Source organism: Strix uralensis, chromosome 3 (genome assembly GCF_047716275.1).
Source record: "Strix uralensis isolate ZFMK-TIS-50842 chromosome 3, bStrUra1, whole genome shotgun sequence".
Taxonomy (NCBI): domain Eukaryota; kingdom Metazoa; phylum Chordata; class Aves; order Strigiformes; family Strigidae; genus Strix; species Strix uralensis.
This window is the reverse complement of record NC_133974.1, coordinates 73,972,207-73,995,041: the sequence shown is the minus strand read 5'-3', so window position 1 is coordinate 73,995,041 and position 22,835 is coordinate 73,972,207. Positions and strand designations below refer to the sequence as shown.

Sequence of the window (22,835 nt, the reverse complement as noted above, 5' to 3'; positions counted from 1 at the left end):
GGGGAGAGGTTCTGTCCCCACTGTCCTCTCCTGGGGAAAGTCTCTGAGCCTCCTGCTTTGAACAAAGGAAAGGATGAGTCTTTTACAGCTATCTGATGGATCCTCAGAACTGGGATTTGTTGCCCTTTAAATTTAAGAATCACTGAAATGTGTATTAACCACTTTTCTATTGTCTGGTCAGTGTGGCAGGGCAAAACCCACCTTCTATCCCAAGTGCTGGTTATGTGTCAGGAGCCCACTTGTGCCTTTTCAGCAGAACAGCTGAGCTTTGCAAGAACTGGCTGGAGCTCTGCAGCTGGGCTGGAGCCTGGCCCAACAGTGGGAGCTGTTAATGGTGTGATTGAAGGCCTTAATTTAACCCCTTACCAGCAGTTGTGCTGATTAGTATTGGAGTTGTCATATGTCACTGTGGCACCATTACCCTTCAAAGCAAAACTTGCTGCAGCAGTAATCCCATAGAGCACGGCTTCCATTTGCTGCACCGCCACTTGGGGCCATTACTGTTAACTACTCCATCTACGGCATAGAGTTTCTAGTCCAGTCTTACTTTAAAAGTAAATAAAAAATGAAGAATATTTCTATCAGTAGTTATGTAGATTTCTATCATGAATGTGTAGAGGGCAATAATTACTTCTTAATATTAACAAACAAGGATGCTGCATATCTTCTTTGTAAATACACAGAATTGTGCCAAATGGTATAATGGCCTTCAATAATAATTTTTCCCTCTGATGGGAACAATCTTCAATGTCATCTTTGGGCCTAAAAAATACAATACAGTGCATCAGAGTTGATTTGAAATTTAGTTTGATAATAATCATCATGTGATGGCCAGTGATGAAGACTTAAGCAAGGATCTGGCCTGAAGCATCCATCAAATGTAGGCTTCCATTTCAAAGGTAAAAAGAGAATGGCTAATTTAAAAGTTTCTTTATCAAAGGCAGTTTTTATAGCAGGGAGGATGTATACATACAGACTAGCAATTTGTGGGCTAATCCTTTTTTGCATTAATATGGTTAATTTGTTTTCAGTTCTCTTGTTCAAGAAATTAATTTCTCCCTCACTTTCTAGGAGACTTTGAAGTTAGCATCCAACTATCAACCTTTGTGTCTCTTCCCTCACCCCCTCACATTCCTGGAGTGCGTTTATGCAGGTTGAGAGCAAGCAGTTCAGTGCCTAGCTCTAGGGAATGAATTCATATTATCCATCTTAATTTTCAGGTGTTCAGTTTCATATATCTACATAGTAAACAAAACTGGTTTGATTTCAAGTTAAATGTTGATTCTGCTTTTTAAATGGTTATAAAAGTCAGATTTAAAAATACATATAACTTTTCCCAGTATGACCAGTTTCTTTCTTGCTTCAAGTGTGCCTTCTTAAAAAGGATCCTGAAAGAAACTGTTTTTTCAGAATGAGTTTATTGTAATAAAAAATGTTATTGAAGAGTCAGTTCCCCATATGCTGACACAAGTTTGCTTGATAGCAAGTTTTTTATAAACCTTTTCTCATCTGTATTCCTGCTGTTTCCACTGTCAGAGTGGCTGAAATGAGGGTCAGACCCCACCAGCCTTCCACATTTATAAGTCATGAAATATGAAGCATATCTTCTTCTCACGAAATAATGAACATAGTCTCTAAGGGGGAACTAAACTGGATTAAAAACATTAAACTGAAAGTGCAAATCAGCAGACAAGGCCTACCGAGTCTAAAACACTGAGAATGGATGGATTGAAAGCTAGGGCTGCAAGGCCTGCTGATGAAGACCTGAGTCCAGAATGTCTACGTTTTTGACCTTGCAGCTATTGATAGTTTTAACCTCTGAAAGAAGAAGAAAGAGGTACACTTTTACTGTTGGTTAGAAAACAAAAAAGTTTTAATTATTTTTGCGTGAAAGGATGCAACAGGAAGCTGAATTTCTTCATGGAAAGATGACAAGACCGGTAAATGTGCATGTGGGCACAGCCTCATGATAAGACTACTTACCAGGGATGTGGGATAATGTGGCTCAGGTACTGGCTCAGGTCAACTCTGTTACGTGGTTCTGTTGCTTCTTTTTCCTGTTTTTTACTGGATTCTTTCGTGTCTCTAAAAATTTAAAAGAAAAATCCATTTCCTGAGCAGTAGCAGTAAAACTTTCAGAAATTTATGCTGGATGCAAGGAAGTCTTAAATCTGGTAGATTTTCTTGAATTAAATAAAGGCTTTAGTCCTGTTCTGAAAGGTTTGATTTCATGTTTAACAGAAAACACAGAGTAGGTATATGTGCCTCTATACATACAGACTTTTTAAAATTGGAAACTTGGATATAGGTGCAGATTTTCCCAGAGGCTTATTAAGCTAAGAGGAGGTCATGAGCTCTGAAGAGCATGGCCTGATAGCAGCAACAGGCAGCCTGGGGTGGTGTCAGATTTCGCACAAATTGGTGCTTTTTTTTCCACTGCCCACGATGCTGTCGAGTTCTGAATTTTGGTTTTCCCCACCACAGCTAAAAGATCCAACAGAAAGAATTGGATCTCTTTCCCATGTATTTGGTTTTTGGTTTGAGTCTCTGTAATGTGAGGTGTCTCAAGTAAAAGAAATGGAGAGAACTATCTAATTTTACTGCCATAGCTAATCTGCATATTACAATGACTGTAATGATGGAAGTTTCTGACATAAAATCATTGCAGGTTATCAGCTTGACATAAATTAGAAAAAAAAAGCTAAAAAGTGGGAGGAAAGTTTTAAACTAAAATATCCTTTGTTTTCTACTAGATAATTTTCGAAACTTTTTTGATCTGTCTCCTTTTTAACACGTTAAAACAAATCACTGCTTTCCCAGAATGAAATTAATGGAAAGTTGGTGGATTTTTTTTCCCTGAAATGAGGGACTTCATTGCTGATACTCCATGAATCTGTGGTGGTAAAAAATGAACCCTTTATGGATTTCTTAATGAGCAGTGCTTTCTTCTGATTTACCTACTCCTAAATTTCACCAGGGTTTCTAAGGCCTTAGTAACTCAGTCAGCTGTAGTTTGTGTTTTCTGCTACAGATCATCTGAATAATTCACTGGTAACTTATTGTTTGGTACAACATAAAGTGAAAACAACATAGAGTTTTAAAATGTTAACTAGCACAATAAATGATGATGCGAAAAGAAGTATACTTGCAAAAATTCATCAATGTTACAGTAACAACCCATTTCACAAGAATCCCTGAGCCTTGAGTGTATTGATTGATTCAGCACGAAAGCTTCCATTCATTTGCAGTATAGATCATCTGAAATTTCATGTGCTGGAGGCATGGATATTGATGTGTAAGTGCACAAATATAGTATCAATACAAATAAGACATACAGTGGACTTGTGTTAGCCTATATTTCTTTCCATGGTACATCTGAAAGGATTTGTTGCACTGCTGTAGAAGTTTCTTGGAGGCATTGGTCTTAGCCTGGGTTTCCCCTTCTTTTTCCTTGCCACTTTACAAAAAGAAAATACATCTTTTGTTGTTCTTGAAAGTATTGAAGAGAAATTGAGAACATGGCAAATAAGCTTAATACAAACATAGTACAGCTTTGTGTACATGAAAATAAAAAATTGGTAAGATCTGAAAAGTGTTTCACAGAGGGAAGTGGAGAACATCACTGACCCTGAGGAACGGGTATCCTGAATTTGAATAGCACATAAAAGCAGGTCAGGACTATCAATATTCAGAAGGAAGTTTGGCATACTCTGCCATGGCTTTCAAGGCGAGGAGCTGCTCGTGGTTGTTTTTGTCTTACTGGTGATGATGTGAGTGCTTCACTTCAAAACCACTCAAAATTCCTGGCCCCATAGTTACAGGAAAGCAAGGTGCAGGGTGGTGGTGGGGATGTGTTGTTCGCAGAGGTGCTGACTTCCTAACTACTTGAGGGTATTGGTTCAGGTGGTGACTGAGCCCGAGGTACCTGCATGCTGCCATAGCATGCTGTCACTGACAGAGGGCCAGCAGCTGGTTGTGCTTGGTTGACCAGACTGTTCCTACCCCAAAGTACACTGTAACAAATGCTGTTTGCTTGTTTATTCATTTATTTGCTCCCTTGCTTGTGTCATGTTCCTACAGGCCAAAACCCTCTCCCTGGGGGAAGTGGTGGCTCTTCCCTGGGCCCCTTGTCAGCTCCTGCACGAGAAGGGCCCCTTGCTTTGGGCAGTGTCCCGTTGGGCTTTGCCTCACGCCTCCCTCGCCAGTGTCACGTCCTGAGCTCTCTCCGACTTCACATTTAACCATTCTTCGTGTGGTTGGTTTGGTTTTTTTCATCCCTCTGAAACAATACAGCTCTTCCTAATGCCACAAACACCCGTGCTTATCTTAAAGTCTTCCCTGGAAACCCACGTCTTTCACTGTGTTTTCCATCATTATTTCTCCTCACAGAAGTTCTTTTTGGCCTTACCTGTACAATAAAAGTTGATGTTGACAGACCTGAGGAGTTTTAGGTGAAGATGGCAGTTCTTACTCATTCTGTTGATACCAGCAAGAGCTCTAGTATAGATGCAGTATGCCAGCACAAGAGCACTTTACTATTTTACCATTTAGGTAATGGGTGTAAAATACATCAATCAAAAGACCTGCTGTGTCCCAATAGCATATATATACCTTTATATTAATATGTTTTTAGCACAGAGACAGCTACCATAGTTCTAGCCTTGTTTCATCTTGTTTGGGAAATTGATCAGAAGGTGTATTTGATTTCCCCACTGCAGAATGCTGTGTTCCTGTATTGACTTTCCTTTCTCTTGAAGCCTGTTGCTGTTGCTTTTTGTCTTTGTGCTGTAATTTAGCTGGGTTCCGCCTCTATTTCTTACAAGTGGATTTATGAGTTAAAGTGTATTTATGAGTTAGCACTGCCTTCCTTTTCATTCTTACAGGGCTTTACAAAAGCTGCAGTTTCTTTGTAATTGATAATAAATTATGTTTTCCAAAATCATTGTGGAATGTTTTTCAGCCCCTGTGGCTTCCAGCCTTAGTGTTGAATGCAATATATTTGAGATGGACAAAAAAACCTTCTGGTTTTATTGTTGGCAGAGGGGAGTATGTCAAACACTTCCCCCCGTGACGTGTTACATTCAGTAGATTCCAGCATTTGCGTCAAGCTGAGAGGTATGATTTTTCTTCCCTACCTAATACTAAAAGCAGACATGTGAGTGCTGTAGCAGCTTGTTCTCTCTGAAGCTGTACTTCATCAGTAGTTAATCTAAGTGTTTACCTATGTCTGCACTGCTGTATGAAGCACTGAGACACTTGGACTATTATTTCACATGTACAAGTATTTGTTTGAAATCCTGTTTGTTTTTAAACCATTCCTCCTGCATAGCTCATTTTCTTGATTAAGAGTTTTGCTGCTGCTGCAGGATGTTATCATTTAGCATGTGTCGGCTCTGGCTCTAACGTGCAAGAGTAATGGAGCAAAAAGCCTTTGCTCTGTGCTGAAATAGCTAAGGGGATGGTCTGCAGGTTGTGGTTTGAGACTCAAAATGGGACGTACTAATCTGTACCACCAGAAATTTACTGAGCTGGTTAATTCCCTCAAACACTTTCTGAGGTGGTTGTCACAGGGGTAGGTCTCTTCTATTTCTTTCTTCTGACCTGTGACCTATAGCTAGTGACTTGTAGACAGTTTCTATTACCTGTGTACCTGCACTGTCTCTGCAAAGGGGCTTCTCTTCACCTTCTCCAGAACCTCTTGCAGAGGCTGAAATATGGTGTGTGGTGGAAGACCCCAGGCAGAACGATTGTTCTCAAAGTAAAATAAAGTCTTAGGGACCTTCAGTGCTCTGGCCATCTTTCAGATGTAGCTTTGTTTAATCATTTCAGAAGCTAGACTAGAAGGTGCAGTGTGTGTTTGGAGCAAACAGGGAAAATGCTTGGGGGAAGAGACTGGCAGAATTTTCTCACAGAAGTTTTCTGTTATAGGTGCCTTATTTACACCTGCTGAAATGGTTTCATAATATTATTTATACATTTATGAGCATTTGAGCCATCTCCTTTTCCACTGATTATGTCGCTGAATTTTCCGAGCACTCATCTGGGTCTCACTTTGCACAGTTGCTGTCTGCACAGTGAGATTAATCCTGTCTTGGCATCTGCAGAGGAGTGTTTAAATTTATGATTCAAATGGATACAGCTTCTGTGGCAGAAACTGTGAAGAGGTTGATGAATTTCTAATTAGAAGGGATTCATTCAATGAATATAATTTCCTAAACTAAGATGTGGGGAGCACAGATGAAGCTGAATGTTTAGGTAATTAACATATAGGCATTCTCCCTAGAATGTGTGAGTCTTACCCTGGGTAACCAGGTTTCCTTTTGGATGCTTTTCTCTACCACGCTTGTGTATTTCAGGAGCAGAACAGCAATGCCTTCAGATAAGCAGAGAGATACCCCTTATCTGTTATGTCACATACAGAACAACTGAACTGAAGTTATCACGGGAGAAAAAGTCCCTTATGAATTCAAAACCTGCGTTCCAGTCAGAAAATGGGTTTCCAGCTTCTTCCCCGTGTGTTTTGTGCTTTGTACTTTCTTCCAATATGTGTTTTTCAGGCTTAGCTCATAAATGGTTGTAAAACTGTTTTCATGCTTTTTACGAGGAAGGTAGTATATAAAACCAAAATCACAATATTTAGAAGCCTGCAATAATTTGCAAAGAAAATGTAACCAAATGCATGCTCCATGATTTACGGTGATCAAAGTAAGCAGAAAAGCTACCTGTGAAGAAAGCTTTTTTTTCTTGAGCCCTGAGGTGAACAACTTAAGCCTTGAAGTATAAGCCACAAATCCTGCTTGTTAAGCTTACAACATGCTTTTTCTTTCAAAATGAGAGATTTGTGAAAAGCAATTCACTGATTCGCACTTCTGCACCAGAGCTCCCGAGCCTCACCAGTCCAGCTCCGCAGTGGCTTTCTGCAGCACCTGCAGTACAGAAGGGTTGGTGATACCAGGCAGTGCCCGGGCAGCGCGACGCCTGGGACCTTCCCTTCCTCTAGCTGCTGGATCACCACTTTGGCCGGCACCTCGGGGCCTTGTCCTGCGGCCATCTTCTTGATGGCATTGGCTTGGGGTGAACGAGGAGACAGAAAGGAAACAGGACTGCTAAGAATATGGCTTTAAAGCTGAGAGAACAAAATGTTTCTGCAAGTTGAGATTGTTTTAAATCAGCTGTAGGTGACTTGATGGAGGAGTCCCTAGGTTAAATTCAGTGGGCTTCACTCTACAGGATATTAACATTACTGATTTTTAACAGCTTCCTCTGGCTTTATTATCAGTATTTGAGATTCTGTGCTGCGCTAACCTTGGACCTTGAGGGTAGCTGGACAAGCTGGTGCTAAGCCCCATTTGCCCTCCCTCTCGTGTGTGCCTTCAGGGTTGGATACAATTTATGAATATCTCCATTTCTACAGAATCTTCAGATCTTAGTTGCTGTGATTTAACAATGTATTGAACGTGTGCAGTATGCACAAACAGTGTCTGGGTACAGGACAGGTGGCTTAGGCAGGGCCCCTTAAATCCGGAAACCGTGCAAGTAAATCAGGCACTTTTGGGAAATGCTGAATTTAATCACATAGCTTAAGGAGTCTGCACCTGATTGGGTACTTTCTCAGATCGTTGGGTTCCTTGCACCAACACTGCGGAGTCTATAGGTGGTGTGAATGTCTGGTACACCTCAGACAAGCTTTATGCGCACATGTGGAGCGCAGTTACCTGGGGCAGCAGACTGCTAGGACAGAAATACCTACCGCTCTGATGCCTGTTCTGTCTAGACCGGAGTCCTGGAAATGCAGGCTAGGGATATCTGTTATTGCAGCCGCTGTTTCTATAAAACCAAGCTCTCCTGTTTCATTTTTAAGGTTTGGTTCAGAAGGGTGAAAGATGTACTTTCATGAAACTAATCTTTGAAAATATTTTTTGAAAGGATGTTATAGCATACTTGAGAGCATGCCAACGGTACAACATTTGCTCAGCCTTCTAGAATTAGCCCTTAGTATAAAAGGCTCTGATCCTGCTGGATTAAAGTCAACACAACCTGTGGATTTTAATGTGAGGTTTAATAGCTTTTAACCTAAATAAATAGAATTGCTCAAGGCTGATAAAAATTCTGTGATCTGTGATGTAGATCTGTGCCAGAAGTTCAGTCGAGAGTAGTATTTTCCTTTGGTTTCTTGTCTAAATAGTAACAGGAAAAATATCATTATGCAGGAAAGGTAGGTAAGAAGGACTATCAGGTGTTTTGCGAAGTAGAGCTTTAGAGGAGGGAGAGGAGAGTTGTCCTTGCTTCTGTCCTCCACAGTCTTGATCCTATAAAACTGCTCCTGTTCTAACAGGGTGGGCTTGACAGTAAATGAGAAAAAAGAAAGCAAATACAGTCAGGCTTTTTTAGGATTTTATTACATGGGATGCAGCTGACTATTCAACCTGAATAGTTTTAGGCTGAAAGTAGTACCTTTCTATCTAATTGCAATCTCAGGGTACAACTTCATGAGCAACTGCTCAGGCAAGACTTCTGTAAAGCCTTGGGAACCCAGATAGCGTCCTGTAAATGATAGTTTACAAAAACCATATTTTTTAAAAAAACACTTGCAGCAAGCAGCTTTTTAAGGCAACGGATAAACCATCAGGATGTCGGGATCTAATGCCGTGTTGGGGACACAGTGGGTTCTCCTGACTGGCATACTGAAACTTTAAGATTGGGATAGCTGATAAAATGCTACTTTTTTCATCTGTGCAGCAGTGTGTGGACAAACGAGATGCCCGTGAATGGGAACTGTTTGGACCATGGGTCTTGTCTTTCCCTCCTTTCCTGCGGACTGGTAGGCAGGGGTGGGAGAGTGCTTGAGGAGGATTTGCAGCAATGTGCCTGCAGTCTTTGCCAGATGCAAAACTTACTCAGTTTCCATTTTGACAGAGCTAATGGAGAAAGAGAGGAATGCCTGGTGCCAAATAGCTAATTTCGCTTTCCTGATCTGTGAACATCTGTGGAATTTCCCTGGGCTAGGTCCAGGTTCTACTTGAGTAGAGGACTCCTGTTGGATGCCAGGAAGTGAGTGTGGTCACCTTTTCATGCTGACTTCCACTCAAGGACTTAATTTCCCTTTTGGTGCTATAAAATCAGCAAAAGCAGATACGCAGACCATGCATGGTCAGGCAAAATCCCCTAGTTGGGCAGTGACCCTGCATCAGCCTCATTTACTAGCACACATGTGGCCGTGAGCCGTCCTGTGCTGCCATGGCCAGCAATGCAAGCTGACTCAGTCATGTGATGGCAGAGTAGGCTTCTCTCTAGATCTTGTGAACTTTCTGGGTGGGCTGATCCAACACCACTTCATGGCAATCAGTGGCAATTTCCTGTTTAGTATTAAAAGGCTGCATTTCCAGAAAATAGTGTCTGGTTTTCTTTTTTTGTACTAAATCTTAAGAACATTTTGCACCCTTTCTGTAAACAAAGGGCATAGGAAGTACAATTTCACAGAGATAAGAGATTTACATCTAGGCTGAGGAATGCATGAACAAAAAGACCTCCAGTATTGAGAAATAAATCCACATACTTTTTTAATTTTTTTGGAGCGTGTATACTACTGTGGTTGCTTACTCAGCTATGATGCCCTTTTGGTTACACTACTCACTTTGCAATAACTTCACTAGGGGTAGGACTGGCTGAGAATGAAATAACCATAAGTAGGTTCCCCCATGGTTCACACACAGATGGACCAGCGAAGAGTAGTTCTCAGTACTGACAACTATAATTTCTTCCTCCATTCTAATTGGAGTTTTCCCACTGACTTGAGCTAGAGTCATTAATAGTACGTGCCTTTTAGGCAGCTGGCTTGCAATCTTAAATTAGATACCACCAGTGGGACTTGTCTCATCTAACTTGAGGCAGCTGAAACCTGTTGGGTGAGTTCTGTAAGAGTTCCTGTCTCTCTCCATCAACTGCAAAGGGAGCCTGGATGACTGAGTCCTGGAGTAGATGGTTATATCCTAAATATTTGAAGAAAGGTGATTTGAAGTCTATCCTGTTGACACATTTCTGTGCAAGAAACTGGCCTTGCTGAAATGTATTGGAATCCTCTCAGTATTTCTAGCTTAGAGAACGCTCTTTTAATGCCAGATTTTCCCTGTATATCCTTCCTGAAGGTAAATTTTGGGCAGTTGCACTGGAACTTGCCTGACAAATTGTGTGATGACCTAATGGAAGTAACACATTGCTCTTTCTATTTTGTTTTGAATTACTTCTGTCTGGCAATTTTCTCTTCTTCTATATTCTCCAGTGATAAGGATGAAATTAGCTGTTTTACTGGAGTATTTCAGAACTTATCCTGAAAGTGGTTCCTCTGCAGAGGCTGATGTTTCCCATTTGAATGGTTTTGAGGTAGTCCTAGGTTCTGTTACCCTGTTTCTTCTTCCCTCCCCCCACCCCCTCCTTCAGATTTCTTCTTCCTGGTGTTTGGATATTACATTAGCCTGACATTTGTTCTGTTTTAGGAGAAACCTGATGCCAGCCCCACATCTCTACAGCTGCGATCCCAGATTGAGGTAAGCACTGATTTTGATAATCCATTTTTATTTGTTTGTTCTTTAATTTGATATTCTACATAAATTGGGCAAAGGCTGCTCTTGTGTCTGCTCTTACTGCTATGTGTCTTCTCTTGCAGGAGTCACTTGGTCTCAGCAGCACCGCATCAACACCTGACACTGAAAGAAAGTAAGTGAACACACAGGAGGTGAGAAAAGAGGGAGGGGGAATTTGATATGTTTTCTTTTTCCTTGGAGTTAATTACTTTTAGATTGTAGTGGTATTTCAAGATTTCAGATCCAGCTGCTGTTAATGAAACCCATTTTGAAACCTGCTCCTTCTCTTGTTCTCTTTTGGCATTTTATTATTTTGCTTTTTAGATAAAGGGTGGGTTATCTTTTCTCCCCTCTGTGAGCACTTGGGGTGTACATACACCAAGATGACTGGTATTCATTTTTGACAAACATCATTGATTTCACATTCTCTGGAAATTAAACCGGCTTAAAAAAATAGCTTTCTGTGACTAGACCTAAATGCAGGCAAAAAGATAGGTGAAGGGAAGGGAGAGTTGCAAACTTAAATCACTTTTCTTTTCCTGTGCACTCCTGGGTTTGTAACTGCTCTTGAAGAAGGTGCCAAGGGAATGAAGTATTTAAAACCAAGTTAAAAGGAGCTTTAATTTTAGCAGTCCTTAATAAAAACCTCTCTGTGAGGACTAAGAGGGTTTCTGTTTACTGTCACCTCCTGCTGTAATATGTGTGCTTGTTCTCTGTGCCTCCTTCCTTTGATCCCAAGATCTTGGATCCCTGCTGCTAAGGCTAATGTGCATCAGTGCATGAAGACAACTGACACTGTATTTCCAATTGCCTGCACTTCGTGGGGTAGTGCCAGCTGGACTGGTTCGTAGGGAGTACATGGAATCCAGTTGTGATGTGACGCACCTTTGTAAAGTTTTACAGTCCCACATTTAAATATCTTCTAGTGATTCAATGCTGGGTGGTAATAGGAAGGTTGTAAGAAATTGCCACCCTTGCTTTTGCTAGTTCAACAGAAGGAGTGTCAGTCCCAGAGGGAGCTGTGGTGGATGCAGGGTATGGGACTCGCCTGAGCACTGGCCACATAGAAGTGAGCTGTACAGTAGGGAACAGCTGCTTAGGAGCTTCCAGTGGGATCGTCTGAAAGCTGGTTTGTGCTAAAGATCTTGGAAAGCGATGTTATCTTTTAGAGGTGCCTTGTCTATCTTCATCTCTCAGAGAGAAAGCAGTGATGGTTTGCTTGAGGTAGATGCTCATTTTCAAAACAGCTTAAGACAGATGAGGTGAATTTTGCCTTGGATACCATCACTGCCTCCATGTTACATGCTGTTAACAGAGAAAGCCTAGAAGGCTTAGAGTTTAAAAGTGGTGCTTCAGATATTGAAACGTGGAAAAGTTTTCTGCAGGGATACTTCCCTGTCTAACATTATAATGAAAGCAGAAGTGCCGAGTGGATGGGAACATTATGAGAACTGTAGTCTAGGAAGTAAGCCTCCAAGGATATCCTTTAATCATACTACTTTTCTCTCAGTCTCAAAGCACTTTCCCCATGGGTATCATCATCCCACCTCAGGTAATGATGAGATAAAGATCTCACAGGAGGACAGTGCAAAACTGGGAATAAACTCCTCTTGCAAGTTCTAGCCAGCTTCCTAAATTGTGTCTCTGTGTAGGTGTTGTACCGCAAATAACTGAGAAGACAGTATCTTCAAAAACATCTTCTGAGTGATTCTATTCTGAGAGAGCCTATTTACTTCACTAAAAGGAAATTAACCTTGTTATCTTAGTTCAGCTGTAAGGGACCTGTGATTTTTGTGGACCTTTCAAGAATTGGAAGTGTCCTGTGTGAGCATTTGTCTGTCAGTTGAAGGGCGTACATGATTAACCTGATCAGGTATATGAAACTGGCGCAGGGCAGGTTGTATCAAATATTTGCGCAATAAGAAACAAGGCAACATGATGCATGCTAGTTGGGCAAGGTGTTGAAAATAATAAATTTTATCTACTCAATACCATAAAGATTATTCAAAACCAAAATTATATGGGCCTGTGCCTATTGGTGACAGCCTGCCACATCAATGCTTGTTTCATCCCTCTAGCTTGGAGGGCTGAATTGTCATGGGAACACCTCTTCCAGGGAGGCAGAGTTTATAAAATTGATCTGCAGGAAAATGACCACTTCAAGTCCATCGGATACATCTGTACTTGCTACTAACATGCTGAATTTAATGTTTCTTAGGGGAGGACAGCATGTTGGCCCTAGAGGGGTTTCTTTGGGTTCAATGTTTAGTTTATGGCTTTCATCTGAATTTGCTGTGTGGGCATGCTACAAGACAGAAAAACTTGTCCCTTTGGGGGCAGTGCTTTTGTGGCCTCCTCATGCTGCAGGAAAGATCTGGGGTAAACCTTTTACAAAACTTCTTTTATTGTGAGAAGACTCCAGTTTGCCAAACCTGAAACTCAGTGCAGATGTGCTTTGGTTTCTCATATTCACAAAGAGATTGAGTCAGGCAAAAGGAAAGATTTGTCCCAGAATAGCCATCCAGATTTTCAGGAGCTGAAAAATCTGTTGTTGTGAGTATTCTTCCACAGCCCAAGTAAAAGCTTACCCAAGAAAAGTCATATTTCTACATATTGAAAATACAAACATTTTCCCAGGGTGAGGTGAGGCAAGTTGTTTCTGGTCTGGTGTTCTGAGCGGGTTGGTTCAGAAAGTAAAAGCAGTTCCAAGGAAAAACTTGTGCTGAGATAGGGAGGAGAGGGCAAGTGGCCGACTGGAACATGGTTGCTCTCGGTAGCTCCCCTGCCTGGCGCTGCTGCCTGCACACCCTGCAGCTTAATGCTACCAAGGTCTGAAGTTTTAAAATAACACACCTGGATGGTTGTTAATTTGCCAGAATTGAGAGATTCCAGACAGAAAGAGGCTTTGAGGGAGTCTGGAAGAAGCTGTGTTTGTTTTAACCTGGTTTGGTTTTCCTTTTCTGCGGTGCCCAACTGAAGAGAGCGCCTGACAGGCTCCACTGTCCACCGCACTGAAAACAGATTACCCTTGGTGCTCCATGGTAGGAAAAGATCCTGTTTGTGTGGACAAGCAGTGTATGTTCAGTCTTGCCTCGAGTCTTACTAACCCTGCTGCCCAGTCTGTTCAAAGCCAGTGTGAAATTAGTCGGTGCCCTCAGTCCAGCAAGTTGCTCAACAAGTATCTGTCTAGTGGGTGATGTGCTGTGACACAGAAGAGCAGTCATAATGCCTGGAGGGAGGCAAAAGGGGTTAAACAAGCCTGAAGCAGAGCTGCTTGTCACTTCAAGTCATTGTCCCTCCAAAAGGCATTTGGGGCAATACTACCTTCCTCTGTTGCTGACAGCGCTGTTCTTGTTGAATAGATGAAGCTACAAAAAAGACTGCACATAGGAACCTGCTCTATGCATTTCAAATGCCCTACCAAAGATGGTTTTCGTTCAATTGATTTTGACAAAGAGAGAAAATTCTTCGCTGTAGCAAAGGCCTCTGAGATTTATGTGAATAACAGCAAGGGTACTGATGTGGCCTGGAAAGCTATCTGTAAACAACAGAAAACAAAGTCATGTTTGTTCAAGCTTTGCCTCAGAATTGCTCTGATTTTTTGGCCATACTGAAGTTCCTTCTGTAAATTGAAACAGTTGTTCAGGCTTCCGAGTCATATAATATTCAGCAAATAATGCAAAGCATGGAATTAGATGTTTGTAGCTTTCTTCTCTTAATAATAAATTTCATTCCCCTCTGCCCTTTCCACAATTCCTTTTAAACTGCAGTCTTGCTGTCAGTTGTGGTGCTACTGTAACTGCAGATTCTCAGTGTACCTTCAGCAAAGTGGCAACAGCATCTTTAAAATGAGTAATATTGCTGTTAAACAAAAATCTCCCTAGAACTGCAGGTTCCTACATACACACACTGACTTTTGCTTTTGCTAGAATCATCAATGTAACAAATACGCAGTAAATGTGTTGTTAGCAGTTACTGTTGCTTCTTTGTCCCCATACCATGTTGATCTGGGGATATATTGTATATACAATCCCTATTATTTCCAAGTGATGGCAACACCCCAAGGATGTTTACTCAGGCAGGGGACTGAGCGGAGTTTTCCCATAATTGTAAACAGATCATTTAAAACAATGTAATCCAACTTCTAGCCTGTTCCCGTTTTTGAGCATTCAAGACTACATGACAGACTGATGAGCTCTGCGTGTTTGCCAGGAAATCCAGGTTAAACCCAGTCCCCTGCACTCAGGCTTCTGCATCCTGACTCTCATCCTGTTTTTAGAACTGGGGATGTCACAGAGGGGAAGTTGTGTGTTTTCCATCTTGGGAAATAGATCGGTTTGCTGTCGCTGTTTGCTCCAGTGGCCTCTGGGCAAGTTGCAAATGTGGTGTATCAGAGAACTGCCAGGAAAGAGAAGAAAGGGAGTGAGAGATCTAAGAGTACTGTGTACAGATAGGATGAGGTGCAGTCACTCCTATATGCTCATTTTTTTCTTTGCAGCTGCTAGAGAAAGAAAGGACAAAAAACAACGCATGAGGTAACAGTTGTGGCTCTATCTGGTGTTTCACAGGCCTTCCTACCACCTTCATGTGGCAGTGGGTGTTACAAATTGTCACTGCCTACATGAATCACCTGCTGTTTCTTGAACTGTACCCCTTGAGCACACTTCTAAACAAGTAAATGGTCATACTCCATATTAAGCACTGCAGTTCATCCTGCTGTACTCCTCAGCCTGCAGCACACTACAGTTTAAGCATTCTCAACCCTGTGATCCTTAGGACCTAAACCCCAGACTCTGCCAGAGCAGGGAGCTGAGCAGAAACAGAGTTGTCAAGCAGAAGGTGCTGGAGAAAAGCCTGCACATGTGGGGTGCAGGCGGCACAAGGCAGCATTGCTCGGGGGCTTTGCATTCCCTCGGCATGGGGAGCTGCTGTGCCTCTGGCAGCTGTGTCCTCAACTCCCTGCTTCAGCTGCTTCTGAGAGTGAACGTCTTTGTCATCCTCTCTGTGTGTGCAGGACGTACATCTTAAATGTTGGCCCTCACATGTTGAGTTCATACAGTTTGGCCAGATCTCTGATGGCTTGTTGAGATTGTCAGAGGCAGAGTTGTAGGCTGCTCAGGCCTTACAGCTTTCTCTGAGGTTGTTAGCAGGCAGCCAGTGAGGCCACAGGTGGCTGCTATCTGCATGCTATTGTCTCTGCAGGAGAGACTGTTAACTGAATCTATTTTTAAGGATTTTCTGCAATGGATGTGCCATAGTAAAACTGGTCACTGTCCTGTGGTATAAACTTGAACTCCAAATCGGCCTAAGGCTGGGAGAGTGCCTGCAGTTCAGTGTTCCCATCTTCCACAGTGATTTTCAGTGGAGGCAGCAGTCTCTTTAAAAAGAGCTCTCATTTTGCAAAAGGGTTCATGCAAGCCTCAACTCTGCTCCCTTTGATACGCTACTGGCCTTTGCCAGTAGTTTTTAACACTAGATTTCCTAATCCTCTTCCCCTGCAGCATCCAAACTGCAGGGCAAGCTTTGAATGCAGGAGGTTATTAAATCGTCCCTCCAGGTCATGGATGGGGGGGCTTACATTCTATCACATTTGATTCTGGCAACTTCTCAAGGTGCCCAAATTAACTTTGACAGGTATTTGAAAGCTCATCTGCAAAGAAACAGGAGCTGCCAGTCTGACAGGGGATGTGAGGCAGAAAGAAGGCAGAAACTGAGAAGAACAAAGCAGAAAACAAACAAATCCCCTAAACCAAGGATGCTAAAGGCTGCACTTAATTACTAACGGAATAAATTGTTCCTTTTGTGTAGTTTAAAAATGGAAAGAAATACTGGAAGAAAAAGAAGTAAGAGCTTGCTGTACTTGAGATGTCTGCATTTCAGATATGTTTTTTTTATACCCCGGACTTGCAGGAATCGAAAAGAATCAGTGAATGTGTACGTCCCTGTTTTCACTTGTTTGACGCCTGATTTAGTCAAAGCCAAATTATTCATGCTGCCTTTAAACAGCCTCCTCAAGAGAAGTAGGGCAGGAAACTCCCACAATAACCCACACAATGGGAGTGTGAGGCCAGCCAAACGCTGCCTGGGACACGTGAGGAGGGAAACCAGTGTGCCTTTGAGTAGCTGGAAGAAGATTTCAAGCCTGGTAATTTTGTACGAGGAAGCATGAAGGGCGCTTTTCACAAGAAAGCCCGACTCATCACAGCAAGTTGACATGGCACGTAGCGACAGTGCACGCGGAACAGGGGTGCGTTGCGTGCAGGACGTTGGGCACTGCTCTTTGCTGTCGAAGAGGTTTTTAGCTGGCAATTATCTGCCTCCTGGCTGGGACCAACCAGTCAGTTATTAAATACATGATGTAGCCCCATCTGCCTGCTGCCAGTCACCAGTCTGAGCCCATGGGACCAACGTGGTAACTTTCATGCTGGTGATGGTAGAAAATATACATGCACATGCAGGGCCCACGAGCAGCTCAGTGTTTGTTTCCACTGAGAAAGTTTTGACCTGCTTAAAGAGCCATTGCTATGGAAACCTAATGAGAAGATAATTGAATGAAACGTCTTTGCTTTCCATCCCTTTCTCACACTGGTGCCAGCAAGGTCAGAACCTTGCAGGCCTGCTTTCTCTTCAGGTTCATGCAAATTTGATAAAAATACCAAAGGCGCGTTTTCTTTCCTGTGCCAGCTCCGGTTAGATAAATTATCTTGTATTCAGTCAGGAGCAGTTACAAGTCTGTCAGTTTTTCATACTAATTATGTGACTGGGCCATTTCTAATGCACGCGGATAACCAAATGGCTTTGCAGCAGAGCCAGAGTGGGCTTTTGCATCGGTTTATTCACTGCTATGAATGTGCATAATATTTGTAGATTGAAAATCCCATTCAAAGCATTTTCCTCAATGGGCTATAAATAGTGATTGGGAAGGAATAAGAGGGCCACTATCAGTTTATTGAAGATCATAACAGTAGTGGTTTCAGTATCAGATGGTGCATGCACCTGTGGATTTTATGGTTCATAAATGAGATGCAGCCATTAGTTAAAGCACATCTGCATTTAAAATACTTAGTGTTGAAACAAAAACCCATCAGAAATCCTGTTATTCTCAGTTCCTATGTTCTGTTTCGAGAATGATGAGCTTTCAAAAATCAACAGGCGCATTCATGAAAGCAGCACATCGTGTCATTTGTTTCCTTTTCTAGTTCTGTGGTGTACCAGCACATTCACATCTCGAGGCAAGTATCACTGTGTCTCTTGTAAAATCAACCACTCTGTATGCGAGATAAGCCCTAGGATTTTTATGTTTGAGATCAGAATCAGTCCAGAGTTAACAGGGAAAGCTGTAGCCTAGTAGCTCAGTGCAGCCTAGTTAAAACCCATCTTAATAATCAGATATGGTCTTAGTTGGTTTGTGATGCAAATGCATGCATTGGTTCTTCCTTGGGCTCCAAGTTTGAAGCCAACTTCCAGGATTCAAGGGTTAATTTATAAAAGGGAGGGGTGGCTTAGGTATAGCAAGGCTCATTCCCAGTGCAGCACTTTTATGGAAAGATAGATTCAAAGACTGCTTTGGATGCCTGGCTTTGCCATTGTTCACACAAAAGCCACAGGCTGCAAAAGGAACCAGAAGTGCCCTCCAGAGGCAGTTGTCATGTCCAGATCTTTGTTGTCAAAGACATCTGGTCAGTTCTCTATCTTTCAAGCATCTTCTTAAAAGCAGTTAGTTTTTAAAGCTGCCCTCCCTTTCTCTACCTACCGTTGGAAGTTTGTCCAAATAGTTAGGAAATGTTAACTCCTCTTTTCTCATTTTTTTCCAGCTTATGCCTACTTGTTCCTGTGCCTGATTTATTAATGGGCAGTAAATTAATCTTCTTGCAGCTTTCAATTTTGACAGACTGAACAGGCAAAACTTTTCTAGCTTTCTTTCGTAAGATAAGCTCTCTGGTTCCCTGACTATTTTAACAGCTTTTTTCTTTACAGCTTCTGGTTTGAATTAATCTTTCTTGAGCATGAGTAATGACGATTGTACAGGTATTCCCATATATATTCATTCTTTGTACTGCCATTGGAATTTCCCATCCTTATGTCTTTTAGGATTAACGTGTTGTTTTTTTTCTCAGTCATCCTTCTTCAGCTGGTATCCCCAAGTACTCTGGCATTTGCAAACCTCCAGCGTTTGAAAGACAAACTTCTGTGTCAGTCCTGTTTGCATACTTGTGTGTTTTAGCATTAAATGTAAACTAATTTCTGTTAAACCAGCCTTTCTAATCAGCTAGTTCCTGGTCCAGGTTCTTCAGTACGGCTGTTGCTACTAAATTTTGTGTCACTGATCACTGATTGGTCTGATGTAATTTACTAAACTTCACTGAAACCCAGCATCTCTCTAAGACATTTGGTTACTCCCCCAAGTAGCTCCATTTTTAGATTATCTATTGTGCTTTTTTTTTCCCCCCCTCATTTGTTTATTTCAGCAGTTTGGCTCCAAGAGGCTTCAAGTATTGGCCTAGAGATGGTTTTGAATTTGTGAGATTAATGGATTAAAGTTTTGACTCCTTCTGCAGTCCGCTTCCAGAGATTATGGGTTGATAAGAAAGTATTCCTTCCCTCTGGCCATAGATCTTTTTTTCTTCCTTCTTGTCTGAACGTATACCCGTACTTTTCTTCTGCTGTATGCTGTGACGGAGTACGTTTCATATGAAAGCTTGCTAATGAAGTTGTACATCAGACCACAACAAAAATTAAGGCCTCCACAGTGGAGTAATGGCATTTGGCTCCCTTTCAGACACGCAATGCTGAAACTTCTGCCAAGTGTCACTGCATCATTAACTTTCAGTACAAGTTATCAGTCTATGAATGGAAGCACACAAATCACTTTCAGTGCACGTTCACAGAGGAGCTGCAGATTTAACCAAGTAAGGGAGTGTAATTGGCAAGTCAAACATACAGCAACTCCAAGGTACTCTGGAATTTTTCACCAGACATCTAGGAAGTAAAGCACTTGATTGATTTCACTGAGGATTTTTAAGCGTCAGAGTTGTCTGGTGGAACTAAAAAACAAGTGCCTTATCAGGCTCTGTGTGGTACATTTTGTCAGCATTTCCATCTCTTCAGACCAGCTGTTAGCCATTTCAAGGTCAGCCCAGGCATGGAAGATTTCCTCTTTAGGGAATGCATGAAATGATAATTGGAATTTGCATCCTCTGATGAAACTCAGCATAGTTCTTAAATCAGTTACAAATGAGAAGGTGGTCCGCTTGCTGTGGATACTACTCTTCTCCTCACACCCTCTAGCTCAGGCGTGTCAGAAGTTTTCTCCTACTGTTCTTCCCCTTCTTTGGAGGCCAGTGTGTGACAAGTTGGTGGCCTCAGGCTAATTCCCAGTGAACAGATGTCCACATCACAAACACTGCCGCTACACCTGCTACTTACTTGCATCGTTGTTGGCAACTGCACAAGAGAAGAAAAGGATTAAAATGGATTTGGAGGCTGAAGAGCACAAGAGACTGCCTTTACACTTCGAGGCTGAATTCACTAGTGAGGCAGAGTTCTGATCATTAACAAATTTCATTTTCTAAGGACAGTGATTTGGTGCATTTCATGGATACTGAATTCATTTAAGATAAATAGAACAGCTGCTTGATGGGTGAGGTCTGTGCTCAGGTGCAAAATATGTAGTGGCTTAATTCTGTCAGTTCCAACAGAATTTAGCTTTCTTTTTACTCAGTTGTCTTCATGTAGAAGTCCACATACTTTTTATCCAATTTATCTTTATTTAGAAAAATACTCACTGACAACCTTACTTTTAAGTGTCTGGATGAAATTCTGGCCCTGTTGAAAGTCTTTAAATGTTGACACTGGCTTTTCTGGAGTTTTTACCCAGAAAGTATGGGGTTTGTCCTTTTCTCCTGAATTTGTTATTTAGGCTTCTTAAAAACTAAGCATTTGGTGGCGTATCAGCTATATCATTAACTTTTCCCCTTCAAGGGTAAACTATCAGCAAGGAAAATGCTAAGTGTCTCCCTCCACCTGGTGCACTACAAATCAAAGTTTGGTTGCTTCAGTTAGTTTGCAGTTTGTGCTGTATTAAATTTCTAATCGGTCTGAGGTTGAAGTAGGTTACATTTCAGAGCTTTGCTGTGCCAAACCCTCCTTGTCTAGATGAATTACTAAATCAAACTGAAACTTCATACTGTCTCATTTCCCCTTTAATGGTGTCTTTGCAAATTGATGAGCATGTTTTTCATGCTTACAAAACGTTGGCCGGTAATTGCTTACATCTTCTAAACCCTGAACTGGTTTGAACCAAAATTTTCTTTCAAGTGGTTTACTGAATCGATCAAAAACTCTTCATTGCCCTCTTCTGGGGGTCTCAGAAAACGCAAGGAGCCTGTGCAAACACTGTGGACAGCAACAAGAGTATAGCATGCGTGTATTATTATACAGCCTCATTCAAAGAACAATTTGGCTTGAGGTCTTCTTGGTATGCTGGGGTACGCGTGTTTCCATTCTGCATGGCTGCAGTACAGCCACTGCACAATAGGACATTGTCACGTCGTGGGGCTGAGCTCTCGGCAAAGACACTGCCGTAATGCTTTGCACTTGGAGCCTCCAGCAAAGCCATTGAAGCTGGCAGAAGTCATTTCGCTGTCTTGGTGCAGCGTGGTTAAATAGCAATTCCCATAGGAAGGCTTCAAAGAACAATACAAGATTTGGTAATTTCTATTAGCCCCATTTATACAGACAGAAAAAAAGGCAATGAAGCGGGGTGATGTTGTCTCATCAGAGATCCCACAATGAACCGTTGGCAATGAGTTGGAATCCATTATGGAAAATTGGTTCAATGAACATAAAGATTGAGAACAAAAGATTTACTTACTATTTTAGTGGGTTGTTTGTAAAGTCCATGTTCCATTAAAATAAGTCTCTCCCAGCTAGCTTTTGAGGAAGAAATTATACAATGGTGGGAAAGCACACAGAAGGGATGCGGGAGAAAGACTCTGTAGACTCCAGTCATCTGTGGTTGCATTTCATAGGGTATGGACAAGCTTTCTTTACCTTGTCTTTAAATCTCTACTCCTCTCTTCCACACAGTGGCTTCTGAAAGTTTAATGAGTGCATATTTATAAAGCATTTTCAGATAAAAATGAAATAGGCTGAAAACTGTTATACAGCTAAACAAATACAGCATCCTAGTGCAGTTTCTAAGGTAGCCAAATTACTGTTTTATAAATGGAAAGGAGAAAAGTATGTGAAAAAGTATTTTTCTGAGGGATCCCTAGACTCCTTTGCCTTTAACCATAGGTTGCTGTCAGTATATATTTTTCTATGCTGGTCACAAAAGGCATGTTTAAGAGAGGAACTCAGTTACTGTGGTCAGACCAGTGGGTTCAGTTTTTGTTTTCAACTTGCTGTGTTGGGAAGAAAAGAGAAGAGAAAACAGCTCATGATATATTGTTTGGAAACTATAATTTACTGTAATCAGACAGCTCCTGTGAAATGTGAGAAGCCTGCATCAATAAGTCCATTTCTCTTTTTTGTCCTAGGCTCTCCATTCATAAATCAAGTTCGGAAGAAGGCTCTGTAGGTCAGTATATTTCATTTTATTTGCTACTCCCATAGAATTCTTAAACGGGTTTTGAGTTTTGCTTGTGCTGGGATGTGAAGAGCTGAGTAAACACAATGCTGTCAGAAGTCAGCAGCATTTGTGTGTGTGGGAAGGGCGAGTCTCAGCTGCGCTAAGTTAGATGCTGGGTGTCTCAGGGCTCACTGAGACTACCCAACCAGCATTGTCATGTGATAAATATGCATCTTTTGACTTGTTATATTGAATTTCAAATGTCTGCATGTTAGGTCACTGCTAGCCTATCCGTTTGTATTCTGAAAATTACCACCGTCAGTGAATAATGAGGTTTTTTGTTATTTTTATTCATGTGACACCAGAGTCTCTTCCTTTGTTTCTGAAATATTTTGCATTCTTACATACGTATTTGTTTTCCATTGTCTTTCACTTTTTTAAACTTACTATAATTAGTTCATATTGCTATCCTAACTTAGTAGTTGAGCTGATACAATGCTGGAGAAATTTTATTTTGCTCATTGGAGAGGAAAAGGAAAACTGGGAGGTTTTTTTGTTTGTTTCTTTTAATGTTTTTCTAGGGACATTTCCACACAGTCTAAACTTAATCTGTATTTCAGAGAGTCAGTAAACCCAGCTCTAGGTATTCTAGGGCAAAATCCAAAATACTATAGTCACATGCT

General features: G+C 41.6%; 1 protein-coding gene across 5 annotated transcripts in view; it reads left to right on the top strand.

Annotated features, from left to right (window-relative positions):
* Nucleotides 1-22,835, top strand: part of LOC141940978 (SAM and SH3 domain-containing protein 1-like) — a 576,588-nt gene that overhangs the window by 501,500 nt on the left and 52,253 nt on the right. For all 5 annotated transcript variants that reach the window (XM_074862911.1, XM_074862910.1, XM_074862914.1 and 2 more), the window contains 3 exons: nucleotides 10,494-10,544; nucleotides 10,664-10,713; nucleotides 22,121-22,161. In XM_074862911.1, coding sequence (XP_074719012.1) covers nucleotides 10,494-10,544; nucleotides 10,664-10,713; nucleotides 22,121-22,161 — 142 coding nt within the window. The remainder of the gene's footprint in view (nucleotides 1-10,493; nucleotides 10,545-10,663; nucleotides 10,714-22,120; nucleotides 22,162-22,835) is intronic.